The sequence below is a fragment of the Silene latifolia genome, chromosome X (assembly GCF_048544455.1).
Source record: "Silene latifolia isolate original U9 population chromosome X, ASM4854445v1, whole genome shotgun sequence".
Taxonomy (NCBI): Eukaryota; Viridiplantae; Streptophyta; class Magnoliopsida; order Caryophyllales; family Caryophyllaceae; genus Silene; species Silene latifolia.
The window spans coordinates 42,450,750-42,462,339 of record NC_133537.1 but is presented as its reverse complement, the minus strand read 5'-3'; the positions used below and the strand labels follow the sequence as shown (position 1 = coordinate 42,462,339).

At 33.9% G+C, this 11,590-nt stretch overlaps 1 protein-coding gene and 1 long non-coding RNA gene across 3 annotated transcripts; both read left to right on the top strand.

The window, feature by feature from the left end:
* The first annotated feature begins 3,383 nt into the window (after positions 1 to 3,383).
* LOC141621365 (uncharacterized) lies at positions 3,384 to 5,668 on the top strand. The gene is made up of 3 exons (XR_012532261.1): positions 3,384 to 3,710; positions 3,969 to 4,079; positions 5,045 to 5,668. It is a non-coding gene; the product is annotated as an uncharacterized LOC141621365 (long non-coding RNA).
* A 265-nt stretch (positions 5,669 to 5,933) lies between these two features.
* Positions 5,934 to 9,956, top strand: LOC141621364 (uncharacterized). 2 transcript variants are annotated; one of them, XM_074437930.1, is made up of 4 exons: positions 5,934 to 9,164; positions 9,232 to 9,378; positions 9,457 to 9,539; positions 9,625 to 9,956. In XM_074437930.1, the coding sequence occupies exons 2-4, from the start codon at positions 9,301 to 9,303 to the stop codon at positions 9,740 to 9,742; spliced, it is 279 nt and encodes a 92-aa protein (XP_074294031.1). In that variant the 5' UTR covers positions 5,934 to 9,164; positions 9,232 to 9,300; the 3' UTR covers positions 9,743 to 9,956. The 2 variants fall into 2 exon arrangements, with proteins under 2 accessions (XP_074294031.1, XP_074294030.1); XM_074437929.1 differs by having other exon boundaries at positions 5,934 to 9,378.
* The last annotated feature ends 1,634 nt before the right edge of the window (positions 9,957 to 11,590 follow it).

Genomic DNA, 11,590 nt, shown 5'->3' with positions numbered 1-11,590 from the left:
ACGTCTTATTCTCAGTTTAGGGCTCTTGAACATTTTCTCCCACTCTGTCTTTAAGAAATAATCTCAATTTCTTAATAGACAGCATCACGAGCCACAAACCCTTCGTTCTCGTGATCTTGTAGGGAAAATGAGCACATGTTTACTATCGAAACAAGCTACAATTTAGGTACCATGCCTAACCATATCTCATATGATTTGTACTTGATTGCTTTAATGTTTTGGTTTTAGTGGAATAAATAAATATTAGACAAATTGTGATAGAAACTACTTCCAACTTTATAGTAAAGATTCAATCATATCATCATGAAAGTGAACTTGTGATACCATATCACACTTCTTTTGGTGCATATAAAAGTCTTCACTTTATTGTTCCCTATTATAAAAAAGTACTAATACTTTGGTTTTATAATATCTAGGTTTTAATACCTTTTAAACATTCATTGAACTTATTCAAAGAATTTCTCTTCTTACCTCCTTAAATCGATACCAAGTTTCTACCTAGTTCGTCGGGAAAAGAGAAGAAGTAATAATAAGCTTCTCAGATTGAAAATATATTTGACCATACACATTGAAGTGTAATTTGGTGAATAACTTATTATATTCATAATCCTATTCCTTAAAAAACATGAATTAACTTGCTTCGAATACAAGATTCGCATACACCATAAGATTCCCAATCAAATGGTTTGGGAAACTAGTTAAAACTAGTTTATAAATGCGATTTTCAATCGAGAATTGAGAAATGATTGGGGTCACCAACTTGAGTCTTGTAAATATGACATTTATTTCTAGTTTGAATATAATTACCATGATTTGTATGGTCTCACCATAAACTTAATCGTGCTATGTAAGGGCACAACGCTTGTTTTAATTGCATAATAGAGAAACCCTTTGCGTTGTATACAAAACTTGAATTATATTCTTATTTAGAGTTAGTGTACATCATAACAATTATTGAGGTACATTTCTAAATACAAAACTAAAATGAGTACACTATAACACTTATATGTCCATGAATGAAATGACAACTACCCTATTTCCATTCATGTAAATTTCTGAATTTATTCTTGCTAGTCGTCACACGATAACTTCAAATATTATGATAAAATCCACAAATTTGTATCAAATACACATGATGTGGTAATTAGCAAGAATGCAATGTCAATGTCATAGATATTCAAGAAGGAATATGTTGGAGTCACACGACCAACTTCCTTGATCTTTACTTATTTGGGATTTGTCTCTATTTTAGTGTCTAACACCTTCTCTTTCGAGCCTAGTTCTATCCTTAACAATTAAGATAGGAACTTTACTTCATATTGCTCCCACTCACTTCAAGAATTTCTACTTGATGAAGACTCTTCATATAAATTCCTAGTTAATCCATCACAAGGATGAACTCTATTGTGGTATTTGGTCAATCAAAATTTCTAACAAATCAATTTACCAATTTAACATTGTCATATTCTTAACAACTTAAGTGCTTGATAACAAGTGTTTAGGTCGAGCAATAAGACTTTTGAACCATGGATGCATAGAAGATATAATCAAAACATATTTTGACTAATCATTACCTCTAGTCATATTTCTTCACAAGAAATCATACATAGGTATGTTAGGAATTTTAAAATGCTAATCTTATATAACATAGGACAACTCCTATGAAGTTCTATCGAATAGAACGATTCTTATGGAGCTAGTCCACAATCTATGATACGGTTCATTTTTAGAAAGATATCCTTTGTCGTTTGCAATAGTGGTTTAGCGGAGACTCGTGTTACAATCGAATTGATATCACATATTTAAAAGGAGAAATGATAAAGAACAACATAAAACAACGAAATAGTGGGAAAAGAAATACTCATCGTTAATATATGAAAATATTTTAGCATGTTTTAGCATTTATATAATGACCTCCACCCAATTATATAAATGATTCCGAGATCCAAATCCATATTAACTTGGGCATGGGGAAACTGATACATCCCTTACTAATATAATTCGGTGGGTTAACTCTTTAACCGATTCTACACTTAGAACTCTCGGTCGATGAAATTACTTTAAGTTCATCTCCAGCCCCGAAACATAAGACTAGTCTTCATGTCCCGTTGAGTCCAACCAAATTTCGCGTGTAATAACGTTTTATTACCCCACTTACCCAATGATAAATGAAAGAACCCCGGGAAAACCGAACCTACCTCAAATGTCACGGGGATTCATGGGTCCTACTATTTGGTAAGGCTTAATCTCAATTTTTAATAACGTGAGAGGTCGAGTCAATTTATTATCTATCAAATTTAAGTGAACTAAATTTTTGAACTAACAATAATCATAATTGACACGGTCGAATACTTGATATGATATGCATGTGTTGTTTATGGCGATTTGGCAATGCATGCAAACATATAAAAGAATAATGCAAAACAATAAATTTCCTAGTATGACCTTCCTAAAATAGAAAATCTAATAATCTATTACAAATTCGGAAACCAACTCGATTGGTCCCTTGAACTTCAAGTGACACGCCTCCCAAGGAAAACACCGTCATGACCGGAACTCCTTTCCGAATGGCTTCGTCTTGAGAAAACTCCGGAATGACAAAATAATAATAAAAATACATAGCTATTCCTATTATACATTTGTAATAAAAAAATTTAAATCTATTAAATTACAAAACAGTGATGCGAAATCACATTAAAATTATAACCAAATCGATATTCCCTTTCATTACGGGTAATACCAATTAAAAACTAAGGCTATACTAAGATAAAATTACATAATTCAAAATTACAAAATAAAATATGACATTCATCAATGAAATGCAGCATTATTAAATGTGATTAACATGCCAAATTAATGTGCCAAATCGCCCTACTCAATCCTTATATCGTATATAATCCGGTTCTATGGAACTGCGTGATAATAACTTATTAAAATCACAAATTAATACTTAAATCAAATTTAAGCTCAAGTTAATTACTCTAACTCTCTTAGGACTCAAAAATTAGTTTTCACTCAATGTTTGACAATAATTCAACTTGTTTTTGTATTATTGCTTATTAAACTTCTTTTAATCATAACAATTATGAAATAATTCCCAATAAGTCATAAAAAATTGGAAAAATTCGAAATTACATTTTTGTAAATACTAGAATATTACCAAGATTCCAAAAACTCAATAAAATTTGCCCACATGATATCTATACAATACTATTAAAAGCCTAATCTAAAATAATTCATAAGTCCACATAGACAAATCCATGTAGGATTAAGAAAAGCCAAGTCTGAATACGGAATGCCACGTCTGTCTAAATATTGCCAGCTGCATCAATATACATCAATCCCATTAACCCGTCCCCAATTAACAATCATCGCATCCGTTTACCTGAAGAAAACAAAAGGACACTATTAACACAACATTAATACCACCTCCTTCCTGTTCATTACTCCAACCTTTTTCAACTTCCTCACAATCCTTTCCCCTTCAGCAAGCAAAACCGTTGATTACCGACTATCAGAATACCTGCTCAAATGGAAGCTCATGTATATAACCACAACTAACAAAGATTACCGAAACCCAAGCTGTGCCAACCTACCGCGATTTCCCAGCGGCCAATCCACCGCCCAAGTTGTGCCAATCCACCGCAATTTCCCAGCCACCAATCCGCCGCCCTCCAAGATCTGTCCACAACATACAACGTCAGTACTGGGTATGTCTCTGTTCCGACGCATCCCTCGCTTTTAATTTAAATCAACGGCTCTATTCTCAATTGCTTAAATTACATATCTTTCCAATTAATCGAATTGTGTATATGTGGATTAGACTGCTGATGAAATTATTTACTGATTTCGGAACGCTTTTAAGATCAAAGTTATCTAGCATCGGGTATATGTTGATTTGATGACCAACGAGAATCAAATTGGCCAAGTTCTGAACTTTTTCGGTTTTTGCTTGGAGGTGGTAAAAGAAGTATAGCAGTAGCAGTAGTAAATCGCCATTCTCCCCACTCAGTTACAACATTGAAGACGTCCGACCAAAAGTAGGAATCAAGAAATTCAGACCAGCTGCTTACTCCAACGTATGCTTCTTTCTTATGGTTTCCTCTTCCTCCCGATATGAATTATTTACGATTGTTGTGTGTTTTGGATTTGTTACCTGTAGAAGTAGATTGGCATTTTTGTGGTTAATGTGATTTGACATAAAATGTGATAGATATTCTATATGATCATACTTCCCAAAATTCTGATATTTCCATGTTTTAAGATGGCGTAATTTTGCATTTAAGACGGTCACAATCCGTCTCAAGCCTAAGTCGGGGACATAAGATGTGTCATGGACATTGTATACAACTATACATGGGTTAGCAGTAACCAAATTCATCATACCTCTGAAAGTTTTGACATTTTCGGCTTCTTAAATGGCACAAATTCTCATTTAAGACGGTCACAAGGATATTGTATATATGGGCTAGCATGAACCAAATTGATCAAACCACCCAAAGCCTTCATATGTTTAGCTTTTAAAATGGCACAAATTCTCGTGTAAGAAGGTCACAATCCGCCTCAAACTTAAGTCGAGCCACATAGCTTCCGCTTTCCTAATAAAGAGACACTTATTGTTTGTATGGTGGGTCATTTGCTTGAATTTTGATCAGTACATACATTCATCGTCGGTACAATTAACCGAATGGTGTATATGTGGGCTAGATTGAGGACAAAATTACTTACTGGCTAAGGATCACTTTTAAGCTGATAGTTATCTAGCATAAGGTATATATGGATTTGATTGAACCAAACGAATATCACATTGGCAAAGCTTTGACCTTTTTTTGTTTTTGCTATTGTATAGATTTGTTAGTTTATTGCATTCCCAAATTTCTTCTCGGTTGGCTTCCCTTCTTTTCGCTATTGCTCTACTTTTATGACTAAATTATCTACTTATCTAATGTATTTGTAGGAGAATTCTAGACGTAATACATGTTTTCCTTTTGTTTCATTCTCACCCCACTTTCAACGTCTCAATTTTTCCCTGCCTTAAATGCAGTTGCTGCAGGTTGCGAAACGGTATTACGCTGAATCTAGCTACGTTATCCCCTTGGAGGTATTCACTTCGTACAATTCCATAGAACCGTCTGTTGGACTGTTTTGGTTATTACTAATTTAACTATGGCGTTATTTTATCGTTCCTTGATTTTTCCCTAAAGATGGTACTACATTGAAATATTTGTAACCCGAGGAACAAGATTATACTGATCGATAGTCTCTAAGCCCTGCTGTTATTTTTAGTTCAACTTGAAAGAAACGTAAACTTAAGCTAACTTAAGCTAAATGGCCCCCAAGAAAATTAGAACGCTAGAATATTTATCATACGATCCCCTTGATGATGGTACATCATGATTGTTAACTTTCATTGTAGAAACCGTTTATCAACTTCAACTTGATTTCTAATAAAATTGGATGTTTTGGGATGAGAGAGAGGAACCAACAAATATACTATGGTTGCAAGAAAGTAGGAACCAATAAAACCCGGCTCGGAAAACATCACCTCCACTACGTCGCCAACACTGTAGCGGGCCATCGCAGAGACAACAATCAACCTGGAAAATAAACAACAAATGAAAAGGAAACTTCAAAAAGAAAAAATGAATACAACAGAATATGTTTGGAATAAAATAGGTTATATATATATATATATATATATATATGTATATATATATATGTATATATATATATGTATATATATATATATATGTATATATATATATATATATATATATATATATATATATATATATATATATATATATATATATATATATATATATATCAAACACCACCAATTAATGGAATCTAAAAAGACAAAAAGATAAAATAATAAAAGAGAAATGATCAGCAGAATTAATAAAAGAGAATGCGAACAACCACGATAATAATAACCACGTCTTAAATACACAACACAACCAAAAAATCAACGTTACAAAGGGAAGAGAAAAACTGAAATATAAGAGGACTTCTAACAGTAACTCCAATTTAATATTTAATTCAATGAGAATAAAAACATACAAAAGAATCAAAAGAATTAAAATAACCACTACTATTAAAAAAAAGAACCAGGACAACACAAAACGTACAATAACACCAATGTAAACAAAGCATTAATTGAAGGGAATAGTAAAAAAAATAAAAACACTGAGACGGCACCAAACCATTTAGGATATAATTTTCTTATCATCTAATCTAAGAACAAATTTATATTACGTTATCGAGCTAAATTGCCACCCAAAAAAAAACACAACGGTGAAACAAAAATCAACAAGAAGCAATTTAGCAGGACCAAAAGTCTAATTTAAAGAGGGAATACAATTATAAATTAAAAGTAATTTAATAATGAGAGACACACGGTTAATACTATATAGCATATAAATAAACGTTCCTAACGAAAAATAAACAAAAAGCCAAAACGGAAAACATATAAATTAAAAGAGAATACCTCATACTAATCTTGGAGAATTCTATATATATATATAGCAAAGGATAAATTGTCCATACACATCAACTGAAGGTTTAAGTAACAATCTTAATTTTATTCACCTGCGACAAACGAACTATGTAAACCGAAAGAAAAAGTATGTGACACTGACTCCACCATTACGCAATATGTCATTTCTATCAAGTTTTTCATATTTTCCACACACTAACCAACTTAACGTCTCAAATGCCGGAACTGTTCAGTAAACGAAGTTTAACGTACGGGTGACTTTACAAACAGAAAAACAGAAGGACTACTATGCCACGTAAACAAAATACTATACTTCAGTCAATATTAGAAATCCGGAGAAAAGGAGCGTTCATTTATTCAAAAGCTAATAAGATTAAATCAACCTTAAAGAGGGATCACATTATTAATGTGTAACTGACGACGTCACCAACCAATGAGAGAATTTGAAAGGAAAACGAAGAATAATACAAAACAAACATATATACAATAAACCTAAATAATTACTACGTTCTTTTAAAAAGGAAAAAAGAAAAAAATAACCCAAAAATGCAAAAACGAACAACAATAATGGGAAAAAGGATCAACAAAATAATAATAAAAGAAGACTGACAAGACAACATTCACTAGACAACCGTTTCAAAAACCAAGAATAATGCAGTAAGACGAAAAACAATAACTAGGATTAATTTAAATATACCATATACAATAACTACCATAGAACCACCATTAACACATTTTAAAAAAGGGAAAGACAAAAACCCAATCATGATGAGAATATATACAAACTAATAATGGCAGTAGTAAAGAAGGTTAAATGTTGCAACAAAAAAAAAAAAACCATAAAACCAAAAAAAAGGGAAATACCACAAAACCATAACAGCCAGATCAAGGGTAAACCAACGGACACAACATAAAATTTATAAATATGCATACCAAATTCAACTGACACATTCCACCACAAAAAACTTTCAAAAAGAACTACAAATAATAAAATATAAACAACAACAAAATGGCACCTCAAATTGTCAACATTGCAGCCATGGTCCCATCGAAATCGAGATATCAACTGACGGCAAGAGCAACACGTATATGGGAGGTCGCAGCAAACCAAAACGCCAAGCCACTATCCCTCGACAAGGTCCTGCTTGACACACAGGTATTACTTACAAACTCAGAAATAAAACTTCAGTTGAAAAGAAAAAAAATAGCAAAAATGATATTGGTCAATACATGTCAACATGGAGATCATATACACGCGACAATCCCACAAAAGTGGATACGCAGCTTCAAAGATGACATCCAGGAAGGAAGAATATATGAAGTAACACACTTTGAGGTTGCAAAGAACAATAGGGGTTATAGACCAGTACACACCAATGCAAATCTAATCAAATTCACACCTTTTACATCCATCATTGAGAAAACCGAAGACTAAATCAAAATAGAGAAACACAAATTCGAGTTTCACCAACTAGAATTGATTCACGAAAGGAACAACAAGACAGACTATTTGATAGGTAAATTACCAAAGGTTACACAAAGGTTAGGGAAAAATAACATCGCCAATACAACTAACAACATGTTGAAAATACAGATGTCATAGGCGTGCTAAGTGGGGTGGAAAACAAAACAGAAGTACGAACAGAAAAAGGCATAACAGAGATACGAAACATCTATATAGAAGATGAAAGGTAAGACAATCCACCCACTTAAACACAACGTATAAAAAAACAGAAGACCCTAACAAGCATACGTCACAGACAGAATGATGTCAGGGCCACATTATGGGGAGAGGCAGCAAACTTCATCAACGAGGACGATACACGAGAACCGGGAGTCACCAAAATCATTGTCCTCACATCAACGAGGGTAGCCCGCTACAAAGGTAATAAACCCTTAAATATAACCACCAGCCGTAAAAATATAAAACTAACACAAAAAAAAACGCAGATGAATACCAACTAAGTAGCACATACGGAACAAAGGTCTACATCAACCTCCAAATACCGGAAGCCAAAAACATACCGGAGAGGTAAGAACAACAGGGGAAAAATAAAAAATAGACAAAGAAAAGGAAATACATGTTAACCGAAATATAACAAAAAATTGAAACAGGATTGCAAAGCCAAGAACTGTACAGCGGATAGAAAACAACAAACAAGAACAAACGGAGGAAGTTATGCTGGCAAATAGGAAAACACTAATGGAGCTCACAGAGATGGACCTCACTGACCCGGTAAGCAACTTGAAGAAATTAATTATTTAACGCACACCACAAAAAAAGGACCGACTGTAAATGTCCAATGCCCAATAAATAAAAAAACAGAAACAAACATTCACATGCCAAGGAGTGATAACAAGTGTTTGCACCGACGTGGAATGGAGATACATATCCTGCCCAACATGCAAAAAAGGCCTTGACGCACACAACGTCTGCCCAAAATGCATTGAGGAAATCCAATACCCAACCCAAAGGTAAAGCTAAACCAGGACAACTCCAAAACAAATCTGATAAAAACAAACTGAACAAAAGTATTGCCACAGGTATAGAATACTTGCAACACTAGATGACGGAAACTCGGAAGCAAACATTGTCATCTTTGATAAAGAAGCAGAAAAGGTCATCGGAAAACCAATTGTAAAGGTTCTAGAGATCTACAAAAAGGTAAACTATAAAGACAAACTTGGTCACTACTTCGAGGAAACAAAGATATAACACAATTAAAATGCAGGAAAAAGGGAAGCAGAAGGTATACGAGATTCTCCAAGACTGCGTTGGGAGACAATTCACATTTAAAGTCATGATCGGAACAACAAACTACGAAGATACAAGAGAACTGAAGGTAGTGAAGACATACTTGGGCGACGAACCAAAAGCGGTAAAAACACACACTAATATACCAAAACAACACATAAAAATCTCCTTCAGCTACTAACATACAGCTTCCATATTACAGGACCCAAATACTGGAGCAACAGGGACTGACATGGTGATGGAGCCAAAGACACGTGAAAAAGACAAGGGAAAAATGAGTGAAGGGTAAGTACAAACCAATCAGCAATACCACACCACATGACTAACACATACACAAGACCCACGTAATAATGCCATAATCGCATGACAGGAAGGATGTGGACAAGACAACAACGCAACCGGTGGAAAACATATGGGAGACAAACAAGCGACAACGTCGCGAGAAGGAACCACACGCCGAGCCGGTGAAAGAAGCAACACATGCTTAACAACAACAGAGATTCGAGTAAAAAGACTAATGCATAGCCGACGCCTGAAACAGATAACAACAAAGAAGCAATGCAACTACTTAGAAAGCGTGAATAAAACCAAAAGGATCAAATATAACAACAATACTCGTGTCTTTCAAACCTAGATCAGCAAAAACATCAATAAGATTAGTACCTATTTAGTTTTGAATTTCGCCTTACTAACATCATGCATGCTCTTCATCATCGAGTCGGTCACTAATCGGGTTGATTTGGACAACTCGGATATGTCCTTCACAATTGGCGGACCTGCGAGTTCCTCATGTTTCATTAACTGGTGATTCATCCAATATTTGCAAATCTGCAGCTACCAGATCCGAATCAATTGATATGTTGACCTCACCTCCGTCACTAATATTGATGCTTCTCCAACCTCGGACACGTCTCTCTCGACTGCCGAACATTCGATAGCCTGATTTTTCATTAATTGCTGATACATCGGATAATTGCGCTAACGCTGCTCCCAAACTCGCATCAATTCACATGTTCACCTAACCCTAATTTCCCCAATTTTCCGAAACATAATTGATTTCGGGGGAAAATAATGGATGCCCGCCGGAAGTAATGGTACGGAACAAACAACATAAACGGGAAGGAATAACAACACTCTTGATCGGTCGTGTGATGGAATACGAACATCTTCGGATGGCAAATTCAAGATCGGATTGGGGGTTGAAGGAAGAATTGAGGATCTAAAATGAGATGTGGTTATGTTGTGGGTGTACCGTGTAACAAAACAAAATAAATTGAATAGTTCAAATAATTTATTTTCAATAACGTTTCAAATAAAATAATAAACTAATACCGGCATGAAATCGTAGACACTATTCCAATATTACCCGAACAAGATATGGTGCAAATTCTAAAAAACTGTATCATATATACATTAAACCATTTCCAATAAACGGGAAACAATTGACAACAAACCGTGTCTCCTATCGTACCCATACAAAACTACAATATCAAAGTTTTTTGCTCAACCATAGCAAAATCAAACTAAAATTGCCCGTCCAAATTAGACAAACACTATCGCACTTCTCATTTACTCAATTGACTACTCCACTTTCTTTGGCCCGGACAAAGGGAAAATAAAACCGATGGGAACATCTACTGTTGTGTGAAATGGTATTATGTGATGTAGAACCGAAAACTACAAATATATTGAACTATATTGGAATAGAAAAATAACAAAACAACCTATACGAGAAGGTTAAATAGCACTCCACTAACGACTTAATACAAGACAAACAGAAGACGAACCCAAACAAGAAACAAAACACAAAGAAACCCGTGATTTCCACGGGTCCCAAAACTAGTTGTACTCTCAAAAGGTGTGAAAATTTTCAATTTTACGTTCCTAATTGATAAATATTTTTGAAACCGATAAAAAATTAATGATTTTTCTTTATGCTCTTTTTTATTGTGTACTAGTATAATTAAATTTGTCGATTTTTTTTATAGGGAAATGATAAATACAACCCATTAAAAAAAGAAATAAATACTTAATATATGCATTAGTCAATCAATACTATATATTAAATCCAGAAACTGAGGGAGTTCAATGAAATTAAATAAAATTATACAAATTAATTATACTATATAGTTTTAAATCAATAGCACTGTGATGGACCCGATTAAGGGATCTCAATGCAAATATTATATAGTTTGGGTTAAAACTAAATTATATAGAAGCTTAGTAATTTTCCTAAACATGGTCAATTTCGTTAAAATAAAATAATTAATTAAAGATGGTCAATTTCAAGGAGACTAAAAGAAAGAAGATGGCTAGTAATTTTCCTAAATATTTAT

Bases quoted from the DNA above. Each gene is read 5' to 3' on its own strand.
- LOC141621364 (XM_074437929.1), top strand. From the start codon at position 9,226: ATGCAGGAAAAAGGGAAGCAGAAGGTATACGAGATTCTCCAAGACTGC. The intron at 9,379-9,456 runs GTAAAAACACAC...TCCATATTACAG, and splicing joins TGGGCGACGAACCAAAAGCG to GACCCAAATACTGGAGCAAC. The intron at 9,540-9,624 runs GTAAGTACAAAC...ATCGCATGACAG, and splicing joins AAGGGAAAAATGAGTGAAGG to GAAGGATGTGGACAAGACAA.